The sequence below is a fragment of the Vidua macroura genome, chromosome Z (assembly GCF_024509145.1).
Source record: "Vidua macroura isolate BioBank_ID:100142 chromosome Z, ASM2450914v1, whole genome shotgun sequence".
NCBI lineage: Eukaryota > Metazoa > Chordata > Aves > Passeriformes > Viduidae > Vidua > Vidua macroura.
The window spans coordinates 82,660,042-82,686,698 of NC_071611.1; the positions used below are offsets into that span (position 1 = coordinate 82,660,042).

The 26,657-nt window shown below is 60.8% G+C and overlaps 2 protein-coding genes across 2 annotated transcripts; one reads left to right on the forward strand and one right to left on the reverse strand.

Annotated features, from left to right (window-relative positions):
* The first annotated feature begins 803 nt into the window (after positions 1–803).
* On the forward strand, positions 804–21,224 carry FRMPD1 (FERM and PDZ domain containing 1). The gene is made up of 16 exons (XM_054003764.1): positions 804–915; positions 1,532–1,636; positions 2,395–2,552; positions 3,742–3,844; positions 3,924–3,969; positions 4,986–5,093; positions 8,712–8,807; positions 10,521–10,646; positions 11,762–11,881; positions 12,141–12,277; positions 13,396–13,522; positions 13,800–13,895; positions 14,810–14,992; positions 15,404–15,551; positions 15,954–16,670; positions 17,635–21,224. Exons 2-16 carry the CDS (start codon positions 1,536–1,538, stop codon positions 19,950–19,952), a joined length of 4,584 nt encoding a protein of 1,527 aa, XP_053859739.1. The 5' UTR covers positions 804–915; positions 1,532–1,535; the 3' UTR covers positions 19,953–21,224.
* A 92-nt stretch (positions 21,225–21,316) lies between these two features.
* Positions 21,317–25,306, reverse strand: TRMT10B (tRNA methyltransferase 10B). Its single transcript, XM_054004128.1, has 7 exons — positions 25,142–25,306; positions 24,411–24,689; positions 23,821–23,973; positions 23,386–23,464; positions 23,017–23,084; positions 22,730–22,853; positions 21,317–21,984 (listed from the first exon to the last, which is right to left on the reverse strand). The coding sequence occupies exons 1-7, from the start codon at positions 25,304–25,306 to the stop codon at positions 21,791–21,793; spliced, it is 1,062 nt and encodes a 353-aa protein (XP_053860103.1). The 3' UTR covers positions 21,317–21,790.
* Positions 25,307–26,657: the final 1,351 nt, after the last annotated feature.

The window sequence follows — 26,657 nt, forward strand, 5'->3', positions numbered from 1 at the left end:
GGCACCCCAACACGGAGCCCAGGGGCAGGAGCCCCTGCAGGCAGCTCGTTCCTGTGCTCAGAGGGAGCCTTGGGGTGACTGGGGCGAGTGGGAAGGCCAGAGCACTTTGTGCTGCTGAGCAGAGAGCTGAAGCCAAAGGCAGAGGACGGCTGCAGCCGCTGCCACACGAGCGTCACAGGCAGTGGCACACGGGGCTGAGAGGGGCCAGCAGGACCTGCATCAGCTCAGGCTGCCCTGGAGAGATGCTGTGTGTGCGCTGCAGCCTGCAGAGCTGACGGGCTTCTGCTCCTTCCGTGGTCGCTTCCTGCTCACCCTCTGAGAAGGGGTCAGATTTCCCATTCCTCAGCTCTGATTTCTGGAGGCACAGCTGGAGCACAGGTGACCATTTGTGGTTCAGAGGTGCCTCTCAGGAGCGATGTAGGAGCCGTGTGGCTGCAGGAGCAGGCTGAAGCAGGTGTTGAATTAGGAGGAAAGTGCTCAGAGAGTGCCCAGTGCCAGAACTGCTGAAGGGCTGAATTTCCTCCATTTTCTGCCCATGGCTGAACAGGCAGGCAGCACAGCAGGCTGGAGTGGCTCCCTGTGAGGAGCTCACCAGCAAATGTGAGTCCTGCCCTCCCTTCTTGGTTAGAAAGTGTGAGCTGGGGGAGTACTAAGGCCCGGGAAGGTGCGGAGTGGAACAGGTCTGGTTTTTGTTGAGACAAAATGTTTCGTGGCTCGTTTCTGAGTTTCCAGCCATCTCTGCTGTTCACAGGCTAACTTACCGATATTTCTGCTGCAGCACCACTTCTGCCATGGACCAGCTGTCCCACTATGACAGAGCGTGTCCCTGAGAACTTCCAGGCCCAGCAGAAGGCACCAGGGAGGAGGTCGGGACGTACGGAACTCCTAGGCGGGTCAGAAGGCACACAGTGAAAGGTGGATACAACAGTTTTGGGGTTGAAACACAAAGAGCGGATACTCTTCGGGACTTCTGGCAGATGCAGGCATAATTTGTTTCATTTTGTGTCAGGTTCTGTCTCAGCCCGCGGCTCTTCCCAGGGCTGGAGCTCAGAGGGTTGGCAGCGGTGCATGGCTGCAGGGTGCCTTGCAAGGCACACTGCTGGGGTGTGCAGTTACCACTGATGTCTGCAGCTACAGTGTCAAACCAATTGCCTGCTTTGACTGAGGACTCGTGGTCTGGCAGGCTGAGTTTGGGGGTGGGAAGCCCAGCCAGCCTTTGCACCTCCCAGAGAAGCCCATGGAGCCATGAAATCCATGGAAGAGGAATGCAGACCTCGCTGTCTGCCACGGGAGGGTAACGCAGCCTGAGCGTGACACGGGTGACCAAAAGCACCGAGCAGGGGAGGCTGGGTGGGCAGGGGGGTTCCATGAGTGTCACAACAGGTGTCACCCTCTGTCAGAGCTCTGCCCTTCACCAGGTGCCAGCTGATCTCTTTGCATCACTAATGGGTTGTGAGTTAGTGCTGGAGCAATCCAGAAGAATTCCTCAGTCACCGTCATTCTGTCTTCCTGTGATTTCTGTTGCTTCCAGGTAAATGGGAGATTTGGAGACTAGCTTAATCCATACACGAAAAACATGTAGAATAGAGCAAATGGTAGCAAAATGGCTTCATCGCTCTCGGGACAGCGCACCCAGGTGAGTGGGGTTTCTGTGGAGGGAACACCTACGGCCACCTTTGGTCAGAGACAGCACGAGGCTGTTCCCAGTGAGCGGGGCTGGCACAGCCTGCAGATCCTGCCCAGTGTCTCTGTTGTTCTTGGGAAATGCGCACACAGAAAATGAAAAGCAGCAGCGTTTGTAAGCAACCCCCTTGGCTCCCAGGCACAGATGTTCCTGCCTTGCTCTGCTGTGGGGAAGCACATTTCTTTTGTGAGGAAGAAACACAGCACTGCTCCATGTGAGACTTGCCCTTCCTGAAGGTGGGATCGTGCTTCTCTTTGTGGGCCCACATTTTTGGGCAAGACTAGGTTGCATTACCAGGGATCCTGGTCCACGGCCGCTTTCCTTCCCTGAGGTCTGAGAGTGGCCATAGAGTGGACGTAGAGTGGACATCCGTGGGCTGTGGATCCCAGCAGGAGCCGGGAGCTGTGCGCTCCCGCGCTGCCTCGCTGGGTGAAGGTGCTGCTGCTCCCTGCGGGTGGAGGTCGTGGCTTGTGCTGGGGCACACCTGGGCCTCTCCTTCTGTGTGGCCGCCGGGCTGGGGTGACTGGGAAGCGGTGGTCACGCCCAGCCTGACGTCCTCAGCTTCCTGCAGAGCCCAGGGAGCCGCTGCCGGCTGCAGAGCCGGGGAAGCGCCAGCCTCGGGGCAGCCCCTCGCAGCAGGGAACGGCGTGGATCCTTTGGACACACTGTCTGTGGCTGTGTCACCTTAAATCGTCTGCTCTGTCTCCCAGGGGCAGCGTGGCAGTGATGGACAGTGCCGGGGACAGCGCAGGCCAGCCCCCCAGCCGGGCCAAAGTGACCGTCACGGTGTACAAGGACCTCGTCCTGCAGCACTACGGCTTTGAGATCTGCCCGGGCCTCCCCCTGACCATCGCCTCTGTCACTGCAGGTGTGGCCTCCCCGGGGGCTTTGAGGGTCCAGCACGGTGGCCGGTGGTGTTAGGGATAAACTGCTGGCAGGGGCTGTGGTTTCTGGGCTGCCTGTTTGGGGTGTGAGCCCTGAGCACAGCCTGGGTGCCTGTGGCACACGCAGTGCCAGGACGTGTCCCAGCTCCCGCAGCCTGGGGCCAGTGCCAGCATCCCCAGGGCCCTTCACCTGTGCTCGCTCCCTGCTCACCTTCACGATGCAGAGAGCTGCTCAAAGTCAAGTTCTTCCTGGTGTTTCGTCTGAAATGCAGAGGAAGAATTTAATCTAATCTTAGAGAATTTCATCTTATTCTGCCGTGGCCACGGTGCTCTGAACAGAGCCTGGGCTTTCAGCCCTGCGACTCAGGGGTGTGCTGCTGGGTGCAGGCAGTGCTGAAACCAAGCAGATCAGCTCCTCCAGCTATAGAAGGGATGGGTGTAACTCAAAAACTGTGATTCTGTTTCTTATTCATATTTTATGTTTTGGATGGGTGCACAAAACCACGTGGTTTTGACCTGTTGGTGTGAGTGTGGCAGCCCTCTGTTTGGGGGCTGGCCGGGGCTCTGGGCTGGGGCAGGTACCCTCTGTCACCCCCACTTCTCTTTCTGCCCCTTCCCATGTGAAACACGGTGAAGTTACCTGTCAGCTGTGGGGAGTAAGAAGTGGGTTTCTTTCTGCTGTGCTCCTCTCCTAATCAGAAAGAATCAACATTTTACTAAAGCTGAGGCACAAAAAACCTGTCCTTCTGAGCCTGTCCTTTGCTGATGGGAGCCCAGGCTACATGGCCCGTGCTCGGTCCCCCGTGGGCTGTGACAAGGGCACAGGCAGACCCTGGAGGGCTTTCCATGGGGCAGAGGGAGGCTCGGGTGGGGAGCAAGGACACAGGCAGGAGCACAGCAGGTGGTGCCAGCACCCAGTGTCCTTCAACCCCTTTTATTTTGCCAGCCAGGTGTGGTTGCTGGGGGAAGGGCAGCTCACACCCCTAGTGCAGGTGTGGCCCCTGGGGACACCAGTTAGTGGTGGACCCGGCAGTGCTGGGTTGCTGGGTGGACTTCACGATGTCGGAGGGTTTTTCCGGTGTTTTTTTTTTTTTTTTTTTTTTCCGGTGTGAGCGGCGCTGTGCCCCGCGGGCGGGAGGGGCTGGCCGTGCCTCACGCCGTGCCGGTCCGCAGGGAGCACGGCCGACGGCAAGCTGCAGCCGGGGGACCAGCTCCTCATGATCAACTCCAGCACGGTGGACGGGCTGTCGGTGGAGCGGGCAGCCAGCCTCATCAGGTGTGTCACCACGCGTGCCCGTGTCCCGGGGACAGGGGCTGGGGGTGCCAGCCCGGGCTGAGCGCGTGTCCCTTTGCAGGGACGCCGGTGACGAGCTGCTCCTGACGGTCCTGCGCTGCACGGCCGTAAGTGGCCCTTCCTCGGCTCCCGCGGCACCCTTCGGCACGGGGCAGGGCTGGCTGGGCTGGCGTGGAGGCTCTGAGGGGCTGGTCAGAGCCACGAGGGTGCCCTGCGCATCCTCTGCTGTCACCCACACCCTTGGGAAGGGTGGGCAGAGGCTCCTCGCAGCCCCTGGTGCGGGGCCAGGCCGGCTCGGGGAGTGGGCTGCAGGGACAGACTCTGCTCCGTGCACCCTGGAGGGCTCTGGGACGTCCGGATGTGCCTTGGGGGCGCCTTCCAAATCCCATTCCGTGTCCCCACCACGTGTCCCCAGGGCAGGGTGGGGCTGTGGCAGGCCAGGAGGCACGGGCACTTCTGACAGCTGAAGGACTGGCTGTGCCTGGAAGCTACCTGGGCGAACACTGAGGGGTTCTGCTGCTGCTCTTGGGGCCCACCGTGCTTTACAGGGTATTTGTGCAGAGTTCCTGAGCACACGCCGTGCCTTGCGAGCCTGATGGGACCTGCTGGGTGACAGCAAGGTGGTGTGCCAGCAGTGCCGTGTGGTGACCGCGGGCAGCTCTCCGGCTGGTTTGCAGCACCCTGGGCGGCCCAGCAGAGCGGGGCGGTGCTGCCCAGGCGGGCAGGCTCTGTCCGGCAGGGCCAGGCTCTCTGCGTGTGCTGCGAGAGGGGCAGCCCCAGAGCAAGGCAGCTGTGGGCAGCTCCCCAGCTGCTCCGCGGGGTCCCGGCTGCGCTGCACGGTGTGGGGACACGCCTGAGCACAGCAGCTGGCTCCTGCGCGGTGACACCGGCAGTGTGGCACACGGCACACGCGTGTCCGCTCGCTGGGCAGCCAGGGCTGGCTTCAGCCGCTGCCCGGGCAGTCCGAGGGGCCTGCGGCAGGGCTGGGAGCGGAGAGGCTGCCCAGAACACCCCTCCCTGTGGGTGCGAGGCAGCCCAGGAGGAGCAGCCCCCGGCACGGGCGGCGAGCTGCGCCCCTGCCTTCCCGGGGCTCTGCCCCGACCGAGCTCCGCTGTCGTTTCAGGGCGGCCCCAAGTCGTCGTTCCTCACCGAGGAGAAGAGGGCGAGGCTGAAAACAAACCCCGTCAAAGTGCGGTTTGCGGAGGAGGTGCTGCTGAACGGACACTCGCAGGTCAGGGCACGGCCGGGAGGGACGGGGGGACGCGGGGCTCTCCGGGGACGGTGTCGGACTGGGGCAGGGTGGCTGAGGCTCGCTGTGCCCGTCTGCCCTGGCCACGGTCCGGCAGGCGCTTCCTGCTGCTGCCGGAGGTGATCGGGGCAGGGGGGGAGCGCTGGCATCTGCAGGGTTTTGTCTTTGGTGTGTTTACTCGGACTAATGGAAAACACCGCACGCTCTGCTTCTGTCCCGCTCCCGTCAGACCTGAAACCATTCCTTCAGCCCTGCGGGAGGCAGCTGTCCTCTCCTGAAGTGCTAATCCACCCGTGCTGAGCCCTCACTGAAGTGCGGGCAGGACAAACCCTGGCCCAGAGGTGAACGCTGATGTGTGTGCCAGGTTAACGTGCTGCTGGAGGAGCTGGGCTGTCCCCTCCTGGGGACAGTCCTGGGGACAGTCACTGTTCGGGGCTGTGTCACTGGACACTCTGCGTCGCTGTTGGGTGTGACAGCGCTCTCGAGCTGGCAGGGTGGCAGCTTGCTCTCACATCCCTGCGGAGCAGGGACATCCACAGAGCATCCGCAGCTGTGCCTGGCCTCTGTGAGGTGAGCTGGCTCACAGCTCGCTGCTGCAAACCCATCACGGGGCTCCTGCTGCAGCTGGCAGCTGAGCTGGGTGCCCAGGGGTCTGCCCGTGCTGGTCTCCCTGGGGCACAGGGGAGAGCACTTGTGTCCTCCCCAAAGTGTGAACAGCTCCTCAAGGTCTCCTGCTCCTTCTGTGTAACTTTCTGAGCTCGCTGGGCTCAGCTGAGAGTCATTTGCTCTGTCGGCCTTTCCTTGTGTCTTTCAGAATGAAAATCCCCTGCGGTCAAAGTGCCCCTTGGTGCCCCCCTGCTCATTAGTGCTGCTCAGTGGTCCAGGTCTGACCGAGCCTTTCTGCTTTGTAGCAGTGACAAGCCACCCACTGGGCCCTTTTCCTTTTCCCTTCCTGTCTGTCTGCTGCTCGCTGTCGCTGGTGGAACCCCCTGGTGCAGCTCAGAGCCCTCCCAGGGCGGTGTTTGCTGCCCTTCCCCTGCGCACGGGCAGAGGCGCAGCCGGAGGTGCCGTGGGTGTCACCTGCCCGTGTGATTGCACGCGGGGACCCCGCTCCTCCTTCTCCCTGCGGGGCAGGGCAGGGTCGGCTGTGCCTCCAGACGTTTCCAGGGTCCCTCTGGACCCTGGGATCCTTCCCTTCCTGCCACGCGGTTGCCAGGCGTGCCAGGGCCTGTCCCTGCCCTCCCCGGGCTGTGCCATCCCTCAGGGTTGGTGACACGGCTCTCGGGGGTCCTGCCTGGCGCAGCAGAGCGCTCTTGGGAGATGTGACACCCCGGCCACCGGGCAGAGCCGAAATCACCGACAGAGCCTGCTTTTCTTACGGCTGGGGCGTGTCTGCCGGCGGGCCCCAGGAGCTGGAGGCTGGGCACGGTGCCACAGCCCGTGAGCTCCCGGGTCTGTGCCGGTCCCTGACCCATGGCAGGGTCGGTCCCAGTGAGTCTGGGAAAGGACCTCTTGTGAGAGTCTAAAGAAGGCAGCTGTGCAGGGAATGCTGCACTCTGAGCCTCCCTAAAGCCTCTGCCAGCATTGTGCTGAGCTGACCAAACCTCTGCCAGTGCAGAGGAGGGACACGGTGTTTAGATTGCCATTCAATTAATGACAGCACAAAGGCAGGAGAAAATATTTCAGGTGCTGGGGTCCCACTGGCGTTAGACTCCCTTTTCACCACCTGGATACGCAACCTGTTTTGAACGGTGAAGTATTAGCACAAAGGAAGAGTAAATAAGTGTGTTGCATATTTATGCTTTCTTTCTGGAAAAGCACTATGCACCACGGCAGCCCTGAGTGCTTTAGGGCTGCTCTCCTTTCCGTGGGCTGACGCACTAAGGCAGCCAAAATGGGTATTATGGCCCTGAAAACTGTACAGCCTCCAGTTTCAGTAAATATACTGCTCTTGTCATCCTAATGGAGCGCGGCTAAGTGATCCTTGTGGCGACGGGAAGGATCCCAGCGGCTGCGTTCTGCAGCTGAAACCCGAGCCTGCAGGCTGCGCACATGAATTGTTAATGAGCCTCGCTGCTGTCCTGCCCCCGCTTTCTGCAGAGCGGTGATGTATTCCTACATCCTGAGCAATACGCCGGGGACAGGCCCCCGGGGACGCCGGGGCCAGCGCCAGGCAGCGTTATCAGCCGCGCTATCAGCAGCTGTGAGCTGGGGAGCCAGCCCTGCCCCGGCAGCACGGGAAGGGTACGGCCGCTGAGCTTTCTGCGTTAGCAGCTTCTGACAGCCTTCACAGACAGAGAGAAACCTCTCCGGGTGCTCTGGCCGGGTAATTGGATCTGACCAGGAGAGCGGTGATGATTTGTGCAGGTGTTAAGTCCTGCTGTGTGCTGGCTGTGCAGGGCCCCCCCTCGCAAGGTAACTGTGCCATGGGTGCTGAGGGGAGATGTAAAAAACAGCATCACTGTCCTGGAGCTCGTGGACAGCAACACCTGTCAGAGACGTGATGTGTTTGGGCTAAAGACCCCAAAGCTGGGCTAGAAAAAAGAGCAGCAGCGTTCTCTTGATTTTCCTCAGTGGTGACTGCAGGCAGCTTGAGCCCCAAGGATGGGTATGAGAGGAACGAGGGCAGGATTCAGAGGTGTTTTATGTTTGCTCTGGCAGCACTTCCAGGGGGTGTGGGCTCTCTGTCTAGAGGGCTGAGGTTTGTAATGTGAGGCACAGTGAATGAAACACAGGAGAGATCATCTCAGGAACACCATTCTTAACCCTGAGACTCTCTTGACAAGTAGATGAACCCTTTAAGTGGTGGGGGCAGCGTGCAGGTCCAAGACCATGGCAAAGACATGCTGAGAGGAGCTCCAAAGTGGAGCAGTGAACCTGCTCAGCCCTGAGCAACCAGGGAGCGATGGTGAAACTGGAAGAAAGGTGCAGGCATTCCCTGCTGAAGGGCTGAGGTGGAGGGCTGAAAGGGGATCAGGCTGCCCAGGAGGACAGAGGCCAAGTCCCCAGGCCCCTCTCGAAGCACCCAACAGAGATGTTCTCCCTGAGGGCATCCTCGTCTTGTGCCACTTGTTTGGGACCTATCTCAGGGCACTGTGGTGGCATCGCCTCCTGCGTGGGACGTGCCAGGGTTACAGATGTCAGGGCAAGGCTGAGTGGAAGCAGCAGTGTGTGTTTGACAGGCTCCCGTGGCGCTGGCAGCGCGGGCGCTGCGGGCAGCGCGGGATCCGTGCTGCTTGGTGATGGGAAGGTGCCTTTCCTGGAGGCCCCGCTGGGTGTTGGTGATGAGCAGGGAGGATGGCTTTCTGCTCTCAGTGCCCGCCAGATCCTGCAGTGCCAGGGGGACCGGGACGGTGCTGCCAGGCCGCGTGCAGCCGCTGCTGTGCTGCCCTGAGTGTTACGGTAAAGGCACTTGTTGTGCTCTCCTCGTGCCACTCTGTGCCAGAAGCATAATCAGGAGTAAGCCTTGGTGCCATGGAAGAGGGTTGCCAAGGTAGAGAGGAGGGTTTTCCTGGATGCCAGGACTTGCAGTGCCAGGCAGAGCAGCTGGTGCCCGCGGGCTGGATGCCCGAGGGTCCAGCTGCTGCTTTTGTTCTGCAGGGGAGCTCCCTCCTGTTCATGCCCAATGTTCTCAAGGTGTACCTGGAGAACGGACAGACCAAGGCATTCAGGTTTGAGAGGAGCACCACTGTGAAGGTAAGGAAGCTGGGCAGGCTGTTCCCACCACCCCAGCCCAACCCATGGGCAAAGGGGCAGGCAGGGCCCTGCAGCCCCCCGGCTGCACTGACCAGCTGCTGGCACTGCTGGCTGTGCTGGGATTTCTGAGCTCCAGCCTCATTTCTGCACTGGTAAGGATGTTCCCCTCGGGAGACATGAGCACTGATTCAGCCCCTCAGGTGAAAGAGCAGCACACGAGGGAATGATCCTCCCCAACAAAGGGTGATCCTCCCTCAGATCACTGCCCTGAAAACACAGTGCTGCTCTGCAGAGCCATGGATCCAGCCCTTCCCATGACTGCTGTGCTTGGACACAGCCTCACACACCTCCAGTTTTTCCGGCCTGATCGTTGTGGCTGCTCAGTGTTTATGTTGGACTTGGTAAGATTTGGCCATGGCCAGTGGCTGGAGGTCATAAATTACTTAAAGGACAGCCTGTGTCCTGCACCAGTGCAGATGCTGTGGGAGAGATTCACAGTGGACAGACATTCTGGGGCCATCAGGCTGACAGTATATTAAAGGGAAACACAAAGAGACTTCATTTATCATGCAGTGAAAACTTTCCTCAGAAAAGGAGGAGTTTGTCTAGCTCATTCAAGCTTCACAAAACCATTGTGGTCTCTCAGGCAAGTAAGTGTCTGCAAGTCTTTTGACTTGCAGGGTCTAGAAAAATAAAATAGTAAAAGAAAGCAAGGAGGTGGAAAGGAAAGGCGACTTGTAAAGAGATATTTGAATGTCTGTCCCCAAGGGTTTAATTTCTAAAGGATGGATTAGCTCTTTGTCTCTGACTTGAGTTGCTCAGCTCTGACATGGAACAAGTTTTCCCAGTTTCTGAGAGCAGCCCTCATGATTGCCCTCCAGAAACATCTAAATGAGTAAAATGCTTCCCAAGCAAGCTTGCTTTCACCAAGTTTCTGGTGTTTCCAGAAATTTCTCTGTGTCTTGAGACATCCTGGCTTAAAATTGAGGTGAGTCAAACATTTATGCTTGCCTCAAAAGGCTTGAGTGAGCCCAAGGGCTTCTGTTTCAATTTGTGCTCAGTCAAGCCTGAGGTGATATTTTCTTTTTGCCAAACATAAACCTTGTTACTTCAATAACAAAATATTGACAGAATTCTCTATTACAAAGTGAAACACCAGTTTCAGTCACATGTGGTAAGATTTTTACAATTACAGTCTCAAATTCTTGTTTATTGGAGAAAAGTGTTCTTTACAAGTTCTTTTTATTTTTTTCACAAATCACAGACTGATCTGGGTTGGAAGGGGCCTTAGAGACCATCCAGTTCCAACCTCCTGCCATGGGCAGGGACACCTCTCACTTGCTTCTAGTCCTGTCCAGCCTGGCCTCGCACCCTTCCAGGGCTCCAAAATGTTGCAGAGTTCTAGAAAGCCAGAGTAACAAACACAGCAAACACTTGGGTCGGGGGTGACAGAGAGTGCTCAACGCCACCCGGGTGAAAACGGTAAAACTTTGGGTGTGAGGCAGCTCAGGACAGGCAGCTCCAGGAGATGGGTTGGATAGCTGTGGCACCTTGGGGTTTTCAGCTGGCCCACCTTGTCCTCCACCTGCTGGGATTATCGTGCTCTGTGTGTCCGTGCCTCTGCAGCTCTGCAGGCTGGGGTCACGCAGTGACGCCCCTGCAGCAGTGCTGGTGGCACAGCTGAGCCCTGCGTGACCCCTGTGCCCCTGCCAGGACATCGTGCTGACGCTGCAGGAGAAGCTGTCCATCCGCAGCATCGCCCACTTCGCGCTGGTGCTGGAGGAGCAGTACAACCTGGCCAAGATCCACCTGCTGCACGAGGAGGAGCTCATCGCACAGGTGAGCAGAGCCCCGTGCGTCCCACAGCCCTGCAGAGGGGCACTGCCCCCGGGAGAGAGGCCAGGGAGGGCAGAGGGAGCCCACAGAGGGGTGAGCTCGGCTCGGCCCCAGTGATGCCATCCACTTCTGCCGTGGTGTTCACACCCCCATCCCTGGGGAAGGGCACTTTGGGAGCATCCTGGGTGCCCCCACACAGCAGTACCCGTGGGCTGGCATTGCCTGGAGAGCAGCTGTGGGTGACGTGCTCTGTGCCACCTGTCACCTCGGCCCATCTGCAGAGGACAGCCCGAGCCCTAAGCAGCCTGAGGGCAGCTGTGCACGGCCTCGCTGCTCACAGCTCCCTGAGCAGACAGAGCATTCACCCCGGGGCGAATGCCCCAAGGGCAGGGGCCACTTGGGTTGAATTCTGAGTCAGTACTTTGTGTCCTGGGAGCACGAGGCGAGCCCGTGGGATCCCGCTGCCCCCAGAGCCGTGCAGGTCTGTCAGCAGGAGCCTGCCCCAGCTCCGTGCTGCTGGGTTTGTGGGTTGGCAGCCCACTGCAGAGGGGTCCATGGAGTCACACAGAATACCCTGAATGGGAAGGCACACACAAGGATCATCCACTTCAGGGCCCTCAGTGGCTGGTGCTGTCACAGCACTGAGCACATGGGTCAGGATTTCCGCTGGGCAGGATCTGCCCAGAATAAAATATGCTGATGGATAACTCGGTCTTGACATTGTATTGACATTACAGTGATGATTCAGGGGTCTGTTCAGGGCTGCTGTGTCTTGTGACTGTGCTCCAAAGCAGAGCAGCCTGCCCCTTCCCCTGCTGTTATCACACAGCCCCAAAGCCTCTGCCCTGCTCACACTGCAAGTGTTTGGGATCAGTGGGTGTCTAAACAAAGTGTTGCTGTCAAAGGGCTTCTGGGCTACTGCAGGGAGAAGAGAAAAACAGATGAAGACTCAGAGATAAAATTGCAAGCACTAGCAAAGCCTCCTTGTGTTTGTTCAGGACAATCTGCACCATCCCCTTCCCAGTGGCAATAAACAATTCCTGAGGGTTTGCAGAGCAAAGGCTCATCGTGCGCTCCTGGGGGGAGGGCTGGTGGTGTGATCCCTCTCTCTGTTGCAGGTGGTCCAGAAAAGAGACTCTCATGACTACCGCTGCCTCTTCAGAGTGTGCTTTGTCCCCAGGGACCCCTTGGACCTCCTGCAGGAAGACCCAGTGGCCTTTGAATATCTGTACCTGCAGGTGACACTGGGGCATTCCGTGCTTAGGAATCCCTTCTCACCCCATTCTCATTTTTGCTTTAAACCAGAGCATGCCTCAGACTGGCTCAGCCGTATGGAAGTGCAGAGCACTTAAAATCAGGGCATTTCAATTCGATTTGCCTTAAATTCGTACATCAGCTTGCGGCTTGGCTGGTGATATCCCTAACTGGCTGCGTGGTGTCGTGCTGGCAGTTTCGCGCTGCGTTCCTGCTGGCCTAACTGTGCTGTGTTTGCCCCAGAGCTGCAGCGACGTGCTCCAGGAAAGGTTTGCTGTGGAGATGAAGTGCAGCGTGGCGTTACGCCTGGCTGCCCTGCACATCCAGGAGAGGATCTACGCGTGTGCCCAGCCACAGAAGGTGTCCTTGAAATACATCGAGTAAGCGCACAGATTTCTGTGCTCCGCTGCGGCTGAGCCCGGCGGAAGCAGGAGAGCCCCAAAAGTGGCATCAGCTCGCTGCTTGCCCCGTGTTTAGCCCCGCACAGGAGTCCAGAGGGGGCTGCAGCCCCTTGGCTGTGCCGCTCCTCTTAGGGCAGGGTGGCCTCGTGGGCCGCCCTGTGCTCAGCCCACTGACCTGCCTGACAGTACAGGCAGTGAACTCCTGGGTTGTCCCGAGGCAGAGGGAGGGTCTTCTCTGCCACAGGGCCAGGGACCTGAAACTGCAGATCTCCCACACAGTGGGGGTTACCCAAGCTGCTCCCGGCAGTATTGATTGCACTGTCTGGAGAGAGAGGGTGTAATCATCAGCTTTGCGCAGCCAGTGCACCTCTGCATCCGCCAGAAGCATGCCAGAAATACCTGCTCTGGGCAGTGGTAGATCCTGTGGAGTACTGGGATCTGTGGGGAAATGACCAGAAAATGCTTTCAGAAGGAGCAGGTGTGCCGTGCTGCATGTTGGTGCTCTGGGACTGCACCTGCCCCAGAGAAGCCCCTGCTCTAGGCAGGGGTGACGAGCTCCTTGTTAATTACCATCCACTGGGGTGGTGACCAGGTTAATTACCAGGCACTGGCTGCCTCATGCCCAGCTGTGTGCAGGGTGTGAGGGTGAGGCAGCTACACTGCTCTCACCTCACAGGTGTTTAATGCTTGGGCTGAGTAAACTCTCCAGCAGCACACCTGGCCCACCTGGCCACCTGAGTCCAGGAAACTGAACGTGCTGAAATGTCATAATCTTGTCACCAAAGCAAGGTGCGTGCAAGGACAGGATCTCCATCCTGTGGATGGTGAGGGGAGGTGGGGACTGTCCTGCTCATGGAGGTTGTGAATTCCCTCCTGTGAAACCACCTGAAAATGGCCATTCTGTACCAAAGTGCACATTGTCCAGTCCCGCTCCCGACCCGGTGGCAGGTGCAGGTAGCAGTGAATTTGAGCCAGTGAGGCCACTGGGTGTGGCACAGCCCCCCAAGGCTGCCTGGTGCCTCTGCCCTGTGCTGTGCTGTGCTGCTGGGGGTCAGCGTGGCTGGGACCCCCTGTGCTCCCTTCCCTCTTTCTGCCAGGAGGGACTGGGGAATCGAGAACTTCATCTCACCCACCTTGCTTCGGAACATGAGAGGGAAGGACATCAAGAAAGCCATCAGCTACCACCTGAAGCGGAACCAGGTGCTGCTGGACCCTCGGCAGAAGGTAGCGTGCGAGCCCCAGGTCACGGTGTCCTCCCCTGCGTGTCACCTGGGGCTGTTCTCTGCCCCCACGCTGCGCCCACGCTCCCTGATCTCCCCTGCACTGTGCTGCCACGCTCAGTGGGCCGTGTGGGATGGTCCAGGGCCACCTCTGCTCTGCTGTGGCCAGACTGAGCTGGACGTGTTGGCCACACAGCCAGCCCTGCAGCACGGCTTGTCTCCGTGCTGCAGCCGCCTGCGGCGCCTGCTCCTAAACTCTGTTTCCTCTCTTGCCAACGAAGCACACGCTCACAGCAGTCCAGGTGCGCCTGAGCTACCTGCAGATCCTGGGGGAGCTGAAGATGTACAGTGGGAAGATCTTCAATGCCACCATGATGGTAGGAGCTGTTTGTTTCTGTAATTGCTTTGGGCACGCAGTCCTCCTGGCCACACTGCTTCTCCCTGTCCCGGGACGTCCTGGCAGATGTTGGTAAGGGGCTGTGCTGGAGAAACTCAGCATAATTCCACTGAAGTGTCCACAGCACAGACCAGCCTACAGAACAGTTATGCATGTGTTTTCTAACTGGACTCTTGCTCTTCAGATAAACCCTGCCTATCATTTGTGTGGTATAAAGTACTTGAGAAATCTGGGCAGGCTTCAAACTCTTGTAAAAAATACTGGAAACCCTTAAAGCTCGCTGTAAAAAAGAGCTTTTTTAAAGCTCGCTGTAAAAAAGACCTCTTCCCTTTTTACAAGAGGTTTCTTGGGTTGTTGATTTTCCTGCCTGTCCCCAGCTGGGTCTGTGCTGAGCTGTGTCACACGGGGAGCAGAGCAATGCTGGGGGGCCTGTACCGGAGCAAGACCTCACCCATGGGTCACAGTAATGCTAAAGTTTACACCTACACGCACACTGAACAATTTCTGCCAGATTATAGGTGCCTTAACTCATTTCTCCTCAAGTGTCTCACCCTGACATATCTTCCAAGCCCAGAAATGTCTTTGTGAAGTTTCTACCGTGCAGCTGCAGCAGGTCCCACTGGGTCCGTGTGGGCACAGCCCGGGCTGCCAGGTGACACTGCTGACAGTGACCACCTGCTGCCAACCACATCCCCGGGGGTCTGCCAGGTGGCTGCTGCATCCCTGGGGCCACGGGAAGCTGCTGGTCCCTGCGCGGGGGAAGAGAGCGGGGAGCGGGCTGCTGCGGCAGCCCAGCAGCAAGGAGAGTCAGTGCTGGGATCCCCCAGGAGCTCGGGGGGCCGAGGGGGCCCTGCCCAGGCCGCATCAGAGGTTTAACCCGTGCCTATCCTGCAGCTGCAGGACAGGGAGTCGTACGTGGCACTGCTGGTGGGCGCCAGGCACGGCGTCAGCCAGATCATCAACAGCAAGCTCAACATCGTCACCAGCCTGGCCGAGTTCCCCAGCATCAGCAGGGTGGAGCTCAGCGAGGAGTCCGAGCGAGTGAGCACTGTCAAGATCTACCTGCAGGACCTGAAGGTGAGCACCTGTGTGGGGACAGAGGCACAGGGGAGTCACCTGCACCGACAGCTCTTCTCAGAGGCTGGGGGTGTCACCAGGATAAAAGGCTTGGGAGGGAAAGCTCGTAGGAAGAACCAAAAAAATATTACCAGAGAGAAGTGAGGCTTCCTGCTGAGAAAAAGTGATTCTTTCTCCATCAGTGAGATGCAGCAAAGACACAAAAGATGAGAAAAAGAAATTACTCTTCCTTGTCTGTGCCTCCTACAAATCAGACTGAGGGAAGTGTGAGACAGAGGGGGTGCCTCGTCCTCCTGCAGCCTGTTCCTGCTGACTACAGTACAAACAATATTTGTTTATTCTAATATTTTTTACTCTTTTCTCCCCCACACCTCTGAAAAATAAAACAAACCAAAAAAAAAAAAAAAAAAGGTGCTCACTCTGCTGCTGGAGTCAAACAGTGCAAAGGACCTCGTCTGCCTCATCGCTGGTTACTACAGACTCTTTGTGGATGCAAATACCTCCGTATTTACCTGGGGAGAGAAAAAACAGCAACTGCACCGTGTCTCAGCTGAGGAAGGTGTAAAAACCAGCCTTTTTTTGTGACACAGGATGGGGAGGAAGTGGGTGGATGACCCAGCTCCTGGGAGCAGCATCAAGTGGGAGCAGCAGCCCGGGGCTGTGTGGTGGCACCTGCGTCTGATTAAGGCTTGACGATCTTAGAGGGCTTTTCCAACACTCTTGGTGGCACGATTCTGCGACTGCTGCGGGCTGGTGGGGAGCGAGGCTTGGGGCGAGGGGTCAGCTGGCAGCTGCCCTGCAGCTCCGGGGCGCTGCTCTGGGCTGAGAGCACCCCGCAGGTCCATGTGCACCCTCCCTTGCTGGCTGGTGGGCTGGCGAGGGCTGAGCCCCTGGGGCCCGCGGGGCAGGGTCTGGCTGAGCCCCAGCCCAGCGTGGGCTGACAGCTTCGTTTAAATCCCAGGGTATGAATCCCGAGCCTGCAGCGACTCCGAAGATTCCTGGGACCTGGATTCCTCCTCGGAGCGTCGCACGGAGAGCCCCGCGGCGTGCGGCGGTGCGGAGGGGCCGGCGGAGCCCCGCAGCCCCGGGGCGAGCAGCGCCGAGCCCCGGGCTGGCGGCGGCGACCCGCGGGACACCGGCGGTGACAACGCCACCGACAGCGCATCCGAGGCGTCCGACTCGGCCAACACCGAGAGCCGAGGGTTCAAGACGAGCGGCTCCAGCGACTCCATGGATGCGCTGGAGGAAGATGAGCTGGAAGCGTGCTCTTCCTCCAGGCCAGAGCTGCTCCACTTCTACGCGCCGACCGTGCGGGAGATGAGCAGCTCCGACGGGAGCTTCGTGCCGCTGTGTGCCGCGGGCAGCCCCGCCGGGGCCGCGGCGGCCGGAGAATATTTCTGCTTCCTGCAGGCGCCGCCGGCCGAGCAGCCGGGGCCCGGGGACGGCCCCGCGGGGCAGGGCGAGGGCGCGGCCGGGCCGTCCGAGGCGGACACGGCGGGCTGCTACGGCCCGCGCTCCAGCGCATCCCCCGCGGGCAGCGGCGCGTCTGCCCAGCAAGGGCGCAGCTCGGGGGACAGCGACCTCGTCCTGCGGCCACCCCCGGGCTTCGCGGACTCCAGCTCCGAGGAGGAGTTCTACGATGCTGCGGACAGGCTCAGCCCTCCGGAGGCGCGGGCAGGTAAAGCCACAGCTTGGCTTTACTGCTGCAGGTCCTTGCTGCCGGGCTGGGGCTGCCTCTGCTGCCGTCGGTCCTCCTGGGGGCTCCCCTTCCAGCTCTTAGGAGCTTCTCCTGGACTTTTGAAGGGCCTTTGACCCCCCCCGTTCTCTGCAGGCCACTCCTCGGCACCCTAACAGTGACATTGCAGGAGGATTTGTTACCACGTGCAAACACTGGGTGTTGGGAAAAGTCAGTTTTCAGAGGAGTGGCATTCTGGGATCTCTGTTCTCTTCCTCTCAGCTAAGGAGACCCCAAACCTGTAAAACGTTGTTACGTGAACCCCCAACGTCAAAGGTCGTGCTCAGGTCAGAGGCTGTTTTCAGAGCTGGGTCAAGGATTCCCGGGGCTGGGCAGCTCCCTGACCATTGTATTTTTTCAGAAGTGGGAGTATTCTTGTTCCTGAAGTAATCAGCTCTTTCAGTATTAACAGAACCTCTTAAGAATTTAATTCATGCCTTTAGAACAGTTTTGGCTTTTATAGTAATGCACAGTCACTGTACTGTGTTCAGGCAAAAAACTGTCACTGTGGAAATTGCTACCATCCAAATTTCCAGCTGGGAACCTCTGGCCGTGTTTCTGTGTGGTCTACAGCTGTGGGCAGTGCTCTTGTAGTGCTGCCGCTGGCCCCAGATTTAACTGGGGAATTACAGCCACACCTGCCTTCAGGTGTCCCCTCATGACCAGCCCTGGGCTTCAGTCCTTGTGCCACACACCCAGGCTCTGCCTTTTTCTTCACATCCAACTCCACGTAGGTACTTGATCATGAGATCATTTCCTTTGGCCTTGGGAGCCAGGCATTGATGCTGCATTTTTGTGCCTGTGATTCCAAATCCTGTGCCAGGAGCTTTTTGTCCCACTGAGTAGGCATGAGGGTATTCTGCTGCCCGGGATTGCTTCCTGATTTCCATGTTTTTCTTGCCATCAGGCTATGATACAGCATCCTGGGAGGGCACAGAGAACTCCTCCTGCATCCCAAAGAGGCTGAGGTGCTACAGCTTGGGAGAGAAGCCATCGATGAGGGAGAGGCAGGGGCAGGAGAAGGAGCTGACCTACACCAAGAGCCTGAGGAAGAGAAGGTCTTTCCTGAAAACTGATTACACCTCACAGGTCAGTTTCCCTGCAGCTCTCCCAGGCTCCCCACAGCGCTGCTGCTCCTGGCCACCCACTCAGCCCTCCACAGAGGACACAGGGAAGGACATGGAGGTGGGGATTCCTGCGGGCACCCAGGCCCAGGGGGACACCGCTGGCACAGACCCCTGCTCTGACCTGATGGACACGGAGCCTGACACCACGGAGACAAAGTCGGTGATGGAACGGCCGGTTTCCTCTGTTTTGGACGTTCAGCATCCTGGTGACCAGTGTGGGGAGGAGGACAGCAGCCTCCAGCCACAGCACCCCCCTTTGCTGTCCCTAGAGCCCCTTCCCCGAGGTCTGAGTGCAGCTGCCCAGGAAAGCTCCCCAGGGGAGACAGATCCGGGATGTCTGAGCGAGGGGAGCCGTGTGCCCACTGCAGGCTGGCACACCCGGGGGCCACAGGAGCACGGGGGTGAGGTGGTGGCCACCCAGCACAAGGCCGGGGTTGTGCCCTCTGCTGTTGTCTGCCCCTCTGAGGAACTCCTGCTGCTGCCACCGGCTCCTGGCCCCAGCACGGCCCCTCCCCGGGAGCTGGCCCAGGACCGGGGGCTGCTCCCGGCGAGGGTGGAGCCTTCCCTGGCTCCCTGTCAGGAGAACAAAGCCGATGGTCAGGGCTGTGCCGATGGTCAGGGCCATGATGATGTTCAGTGCCCTGCTGATGGTCAGGGCCATGATGATGGTCAGGGCTGTGCCGATGGTCAGTGCCGTGCCAATGGTCAGGGCCGTGCCAGCAGCAGCTGCGAGGGGGCCGTGTCCCGGGCCAGGAGCCGACAGGTGGTGAGTGGGGAGACCCCACGGAAGGTGCACGAGGGGCACGCGGGGTTCCCAGAGGCAGCCCAGCTCCTGGCAGATTGCAGCAGCACGTCAGGGGTTCTCACCCGCCTCTCCTGGCTCTCGTTCGGGGTGAGGAGAGATCCTGTGCCACACGGCCCTGTGCCACACAGCCCTGTGCCACACAGCCTGCAGGACAGGGTGGATGACCCACTTGAGCCCTTGGCCTGTCTGACGACCAGCGGGTGCACGGGGGCCAATGCTGGTGGCAGGAAGGTGCCAACATCCCCTGCTGGAGCAGGCTCTGGCAAGGAGCTGGTGAGCAGCTCAGGGCTGGGCGCAGGGCAGCCAGGAGGCGCAGGAAACGTGGCTCAGCAGGAGCCACAGCCTGCACAGACCTCTCTTCCCAGAGCGCAGGCGGCAGGGCTGGGGAAGGACTCCTGCCTGGCCCCATCTGCAGGGCTCTCCATCTCCTCGGTCCCAGTTCCCCTGGGGAAAGGAGCAGGAGACCACGGGGCTGCAAAGCGCTCGTTCCTCTGTTTTAAGCCCGAGGAGGGTGAGCAGACCCCTCCGCCCCCCGTCCCAGCCGGGCCCTCCCCAGCACCGCCTGGGCTGGACAGCTGTGGCTGCCACCTGCCCTACATCAGCTGCTTCCCCCAGCCCCACAACCAGGGCGAGCATGAAACCAGCCCCCCCCAGTTCCCAGGGCCCCTCACCACCCCCCCATCCAGCAGCTGCAGCCTCCCCAAGACCCCTGGGAGCGGCTTCCCAGTCCCCAGTGCCGGGGACGCGGCAGGGCAGGACCCCCACATCCGCGTGCTCGGGCAGCTGAAGGACCAGGCGTGGATGAGCCCTGCGGATTTCTCACACTTCCTGGCCTACACCGTGGAGCTCCAGGAGGTTGTAGGGAAGCTCTGTGGGAACCAGGCGACCCACCTGCATGACCAGTGTGCAGAGCAGGGTGTGGAGAGCAAGGGTGCCCTGGGCTGGGCTTCCCGGGACCTGCTGTCCAGCTGCCAGGCACTCCTGAGCACGGAGCAGCCTCTCACAGAGGTGCAGTGTGCTCTGAGAGCAACGTTCGACCGCCTGGTTCAGCTGGCAGTGACCTGCTTCCAGGTGTCCCACTGCCGGCGGTGCAGGCAGCGACAGCAGGAGCTGGGGGCTGCGCTGGGGGATGTGGTGGGCACCTACCAGCAGCTGGTGCAGGCTCTGCACCAGCAGCTCCACGGGCAGGTCTGCCCTGAGCTGGGCACCAAGCTCCTCGCCCGCCAGCACACGGCCCTAGCAGCTGCCATCTTCTGTCTCCTGCAGCAGTTCAGGGCGTCCCCGTGGCTGTGACGGGCAGGGCGGGGGCACACGAGGGCACTGAGGGGGACAGAGGCCAGGTGTGTGCCCTCTGTCCCCCTCGGGCTCTCCCCCAGGCGATGTTTAGCCCAGGATGGCCGTGGCAGGACGTGCCGTGTTGGCAGCCACGCCCCAGGTGCTCTTGGAGCCCTTCGGTGCGTGTCCTGCCCAGGGCTCGTCCCCTGCCTCCCACGGTGGTCAGCCTCACGGTGTTCTCTCAGCTGCCTTTGCCACCCATGGGGAAGAGTGTGAGCCCTTCAGCCTGCCTCTCACTCACCCTGCTCTCCAGGCAGGCTCTGGACTAAAGGCACATCAAACCCCACCCTGGCCGAATGTCAAGGACCCCAGGTGGCTTTCTCCACCTCGTGGCCGAGGGAACACAGCGATCCCACGTTCAGCTGCTTTTCCTCAGCCGGAGAGGGTCGTGCCAGCCGTGCTGGCGTGTGCTGCTCCTGCGGCAGGCGCTGCTCTGCTGCCCCGGGCCGGGAGCGAGACCGCCCCGCCAGCCCGGGAGCGGCTCACGGCCGTGTCCGCAGGGGAAGGGCGAGCCCCGGCACCGTAACGCTGCGGCCAGAGCCGTGCAGGGACCGTCCCGGGCTCCCCCGGGCAGACCAGCCCTGTGCCCCTCCCGGCAGGTGCCGCTCACCCCGGCCAGGTGCGAGCCCGAGTGGTTGGGCCGTGCGAGGCAGCACTTGGAGGGAGGGCAGAGCCAGTCCCTCGCTGCTGAGGTGCAGCCCGGGGATATTGGGGGGTGGCTACCTTTCCCCACGGAGCTGTGGGGCCTGCTCTGGGCAGCTGAGGGCACGGGTGGGCTCGAGTGATGGCACCACCTCTCCAGGACTGTGCCCTGGCTCTGGGACGCTGAAGGGGATCACCTGCACATCCAGCTTGCCAAGAGCCCCCAGGGCACAGCGGCAGGCACTGGCCAGCACCACAGGGCTCGGAGCCCCTGTCGTGGGTTAACCTCAGGTTAAGCCCTGGCTTGGGTTAAACCACAACAGCCGGGTTAAACCCCCACCTGCTCCTGCACACCCCCTGTCACACACACTGGGACACAGCCCCAGGGCTGTGAAAGGGTTCTCTGTGAGAGAGGAATGAAAACACATAACCAGACTTACCTCAGATGACCTTCAGGTCCTGCTGCCACTGGCCACGAGGTTTTAGGGCTCTTTTGGCAGCAGTGGCTGAGGTAACGTATCGGCTCAGCTGCACCAAACACCTTTCCTGCTGTGGCTGTGGCACTGCTCTGTGCAGGGCACAGCCAAGCCCAGGTACCTCCCAGCAGGGACACGGGGGTCAGGGACCCGTGTGTGTCAGGTGTGACCAGGTGCCACTCCTCAGTAACTGTAGGGACACAATGGGGATCTAAACCTTTTATTTTATATTAGATGCATACAACTAGCCAAAGGCTTCAGCAACTCACCGAGTCTTCAGTGGGTTTAAGCTGTTGGGACACAGTGCCCCTGGGAGCTGCTCCCCATCCCGCGTTCTCCTGCAGGAGCAGCACTGTCCCGTCCCATGGTAGGGCGTTTCCCTTGCCCATGAGCTTTGCAATCCTAACTTCACCTTACTCTCTGTTTCAATAAAATGAAGAAAACACCTTAAAGCTCTCCTCCCCACCTCAGAACAAGTGTAGGTGCAGGAGTCACAAACAAACAGCTGCAAAGAGGCAAAACTGAATTCCTGCCAGTTTTCACTTGATCCCAGGCTCCGCCAGGCTTTTCTTTCCTGCTCAGGGGCATGGGCGATGTCCAGCACCGCATTCCTGAGGCAGAAGGTGTTGCTCCAACGAGCTCCTCACACTGCTGGGAACAGCTGTCTCCTGTGCACAGTCACGCTGGTGCTTCCTGCCTGTGCAGCTCCTCACCACGCAATAAAGAGCTTCCTTGGGCAGCAGTGGCGCGCTGGGCTGTTTCCACCTGTTCCGCTGTGTCCGGTAGCACGTAGCCTTTTCCAGAAGAAACTCCAGCCCTCAGAGCTGCTGGCCAGCTCCGCGTCTCGTAGTAGGTGGACAGGACGTCAAAGACTGTCAGAGCAGAGAGGGCTTGAGTCACACACCTGTGCTGTGACAACGGTGCCAGCAGCTGCTGGCACACACCCACGAACACGAGGGAGGTGATGACACCTGACCCAGAGAAGGTCCCCCACCTAACACCTGATGAGCTGCTGCTTGAGGCAGCTCACCTGGGGCAGACAGGTATTCTGGGGCAGACTTTAGGGGGCTCTGGGCAAAGCAGTGGCTGTGTCAACTAAAGCGAGGTGCCCCCGTCACTGTACTGGCTGACATGTGCCACCTGCCAGTGTCCCCCTGCAGTGAGCCACACCTGCTGTGCCCCCACTATCACTCCCAGGCAGGCAGACCCCACCCCCTGGGCACACAGAGCCCCCAGCCACTTCCTCTGCCTTGTGTCCGTGGAGGGGCAACACAATCCTCACGTCAGGGGTAAAAACCCTGAGGAGCTGGCCTGGCTCATGAGCCCCTCTGCAGTCACCAACAGAGAGGCATTCACCCTGCAGAGGTGAAGGAGCACGAGCACATGCTCTGCTGTGCCCAGGTGTGCCAGCCCATGGGGGTACAGGACACCAACACCCTCCCTGCCACTGTCAGACTTGGCTGGGGTGGCACAGGCCTCACGAGTCCCATCCCTCTGTCCCCACAGCAGCCCCCCAGCGCCCCTCCAGCCGAGGGTCCCTGCCTCGTGCACAGCTCCCCCGGGAGCCGGGGACCCCAGCCAGCCTTCGGATGACACCAGACCCCGCGTGACCCTCACCCTGGTTGATGGCCAGCGTCTCGGAGTGGTAGTTCCTGGAGTTGGGGGCTCTCACCATGAACTCGCGGATGGGCAGCCGGGCTGTCTGCAGGCGCTGCTCCCGTGCCCTCCGCAGGGTCAGCTGCTGCAGGGACACAGAGACAAAACCTGCCCTGGGGCTCGTGGCACCCGCACTGCTGCAGCCCCTCCCAGCTCGCTGCCGGGTCCGGGCAGAGCTCGAGGAAAAAGGGATGGTGGAGGCAGCCCCAGCAGTGGGATTGTGTGCTCGTGGGGCAGGCACCACGCACCTTGTGAATGCTCTCATCCACCAGCCCTCCCAGCACGTACACCTTGCTGGGATCGATGTCTTCAAGGACTAGAAAGAGGACGTGCTCTGGGTCACACCACGCAGCAGGACAGCGCTCTCCCAGCACACCCCCCTCCCAAGGACAGCACTGGGCAGAGCCTCCTCGCCCTGGGGGCTGCAGCCTGGGGCACACAGGTCCCACCAGCACAGATTTAGCAGCAGATCTGAGCACACAGTATGTCTCGTGCAATGTGAGACAGCCCATGTGAGGAACAGCTTGCCTGAAGCATGGAATGGCCTCAAAAAGACATTTCTACAAGTCAGCCTTTTGCCCTGGTTCTCCCTTTCCTGAAGCATGCGAAATACTTACCGTTCTCAGAGTCAGGAGTGAGATAAACAATGGCCTCCAAAGGAAACAGGTCCAGGTAACTCTCTGGAGTTGTATCCATCTTGAAAACACAAGACAGAGTGAAGCAGCCCGTTAGCCTAAGGCACCTCTGCCAGAGCAAAGCCCCCTCCCAGACACAGAGATATCCCGGGACTGACACTGCTGCTTTGGACACACAGACTGCTAAAGGCCTTGCAGATCCTACCAATCTCCAGTGACCTGGGGCTTTCCTTTTCCACTTGGACAGTGTTTCTGTTCTAGGCACTGATAACACACCTAAAAACTCCATTAGATTCTCCCCTCATCAAAAGTTCTCCGGGAGCTCTGAGAAAGGGAGAGCAGCAACTGCTGACTAGTTCTACGCAAGACGCAGAGCCGAGGGCTGGGCTCTCCCCGACCCCACGGCCAGACCCTCACCAGGTAGCCAGCGAAGCCGTCGTTCATGCGGAAGCACTGCTCGTAGATCGGCGTCCCCGCCGCGAACTCCGTCAGGCACAGCCAGAAGGGCCGAGCGGCGCGGCGGTTCGCCCCGTAGAGCCTCCGGATCTGGGAGGCCAGGCGGCCACTCTCCTTGGGGACAGAGCGGCACGGTGACCCCGAGCCCGGGGCTGGCGGTCCCGCCGAGCTCGGTCACACGCCAGCAGCAGGCTGAATGCGGCTCCCGCCGAGCTCCCGGCGCCCGCCCGCAGCAGGGACGGGCACACGCGGAGCACAGCCTGTCCGGGACCCCGAGCAGCCCCCGGGACCCCGAGCAGCCTGTCCGGGACCCCGAGCAGCCCCCGGGACCCCCGAGCAGCCCCCGGGACCCCCGAGCAGCCCCAGGACCCCGAGCAGCCCCGGGACCCCGAGCAGCCCCTGGGACCCCCGAGCAGCCTGTCCAGGACCCCGAGCAGCCCCGGGACCTCCGAGCAGCCCCGGCACCTCCAAGCAGCCTGTCTGGGACCCCGAGCAGCCCCTGGGACCCCCGAGCAGCCCCGGGACACCGAGCAGCCCCGGGAGCCCCGCACCTTCTCGGACATGCTGCCGCCCACGCCGAGGTCCACGCACAGCCGCGGCCCCGCCGCCCGCGCCTCCAGCAGCCGCTCCGTGGCCAGGGCAGCCGGGACCCTCCCGCGGCGGACGGACGGCGGCCCGGGCCCGGCGGGGCCGCTGCCGAGCGCCGGTCTGGGGCCGTCCCCATCCGCCGCTGCCCGCCGTGCCCGGCGGCGCTGCCGCTCCTGCCGCCGCTTCCCGCGCCGGGCGGCGAGAACCCGCTGCCAGCGCCGCCGCTTCCGCAGCGCGTTCCTCTGCGGGGGGAAGCGGGCACGGCGCTCAGCGGGGCCGGGGCGGTCCTGCCGCACGCACCGAGCCCGGCCCCGAGCCCGGTCCCGCCGCACGCACCGAGCACGGACCCGCCGCAGGCACCGAGCACGGACCCGCCGCAGGCACCGAGCACGGTCCTGCCGCACGCACCGAGCCCGGCCCCGAGCCCGGCCCCGCCGCACGCACCGAGCACTGACCCGCCGCAGGCACCGAGCGTGGTCCAACCGCCCCGGCCCCGAGCACGGTCCCACCGCACGCACCGAGCCCGGCCCCGCCGCACACACCGAGCACAGTCCCGAGCCCGGTCCCGCCGCACGCACCGAGCGTGGTCCTGCCGCACACACCGAGCACAGTCCCGAGCCCGGTCCCGCCGCACGCACCGAGCGTGGTCCAACCGCCCCGGCCCCGGCCCCGAGCCCGGTCCCGCCGCACGCACCGAGCCCGGTCCCTCCTCGCCGCCCGCCCGCCCCGCGCTGGGATCGCCCGCGGCCGAGGGCTCGATCCGCAGCAGCCGCAGCGCCTCGGCCACCACCGCCGCCTCCGCCTCCGCCTCGCTCGCCGCCGCCGCCGGGCCCGTCCCCGCCGCCACCCCGGCCTCCATCGCGCCGCCGGCGCGGAAGGGGCGGGCTCGGCGCGGGTCCGCCCGTCCCCCCGCGCTGCGGCACCGCCCCGGCGAGCCGGCCGAGCCGCCGCGGAGCCCGCTGCCCCCGGTGCCCGTTCTCCCGCCGAGCCCGTCGGCCCCGGCGCCGCTCCGGGACGGCGCTCTCCGTGTCCCTGCTTGTCGCCGTGCGGAGCCAGCAGTTCACGCAGCAGATGCCACAGGCCTGGTCAGCTGGGAACAACTTCCCAGGGATGCTCCTCCACCGTGCACCGCTTGTTTTGCATATTCTAATTATTTTATCGTTATTCTTCCCTTTCTGTCCCATTATACTGTGTCTATGCAGACAGGCATAAGCAGATGGAATTTCGGTAACTATGGGAATTTGGATAGCAAATGAACCCCCAAAAAAATACTTCTGATTTGGAAAAAGCGGACGAATTGCGTGACCAGCACAACCTTCTGGCTGGAATTGCAGGAAGCCAGCTGCCTGCTGCCTGGCCAGGTGAAGAGCAGCAGCCCCCCAGACAGCTCTGGTGGCCTGGAAATCTGCATCCCTCAGAGACACTCTGGGTGTCACGCTCAGCGTGTGAAACCGGGGAACCTAAAGGGAGGGGATACAAAGCAAAGCTGACCCAGCTGGCACCAGCTGTCCTGGCTGGAGCCCCCCGGCCTGCTTGCTGTCAGCGCAGGAGATAAAAGCCCTTGGCAGGGTCGGCAGTGGCCAGCAGCAGCCACAACCTCCACACCCGACCAGCATCACCCGCACCCTGAGGCACTGCACTGTGGCAAGCACATTTCTCTCTCTCTCTCAGGATTTTTTATTGAGGTGCACAGAGAGAAATGAAAGAGAAAACAATTTCTATTTCTGCTCCTTGTTTTTCTCTTGTGGAACGTGTTTGGAGAATTGTTTACCCAGAGTGAGCGCTTGGTAGGATCATGGTGGATTGTTTGGGCCTGGTGGCCAATCCAGCCCACCTGTGTCTGGGCTCTGGAGAACAGGGTCACGAGTTGTGAGGGAGTGAGATATGATAGAGAAAGTAGCATGTAGTATTTAGTATCCTCTTTCATATAGCATATTAATGTATTATAACATAATTATAATAAAGCAATCATTCAGCCTTCTGAAATGGAGTTAGACATCATCATTCTTCCCACTGGGTTCGCCGACATCTACAACACTGCACCGGTCGGGGAGGAGTGAGCCAGCCCCGGCGCGAACCAGGATGTCCGGGCAGGTCCAGCACACACCCGACGGGCACCGAGGCAGGCAGCGCTTCCTGGAAACCCCTTCCAGCCCGCAGGGTCGGAAGTCACCCCCATCCTGCGGTGGGTCTGCAGGACGGGGGCTCCA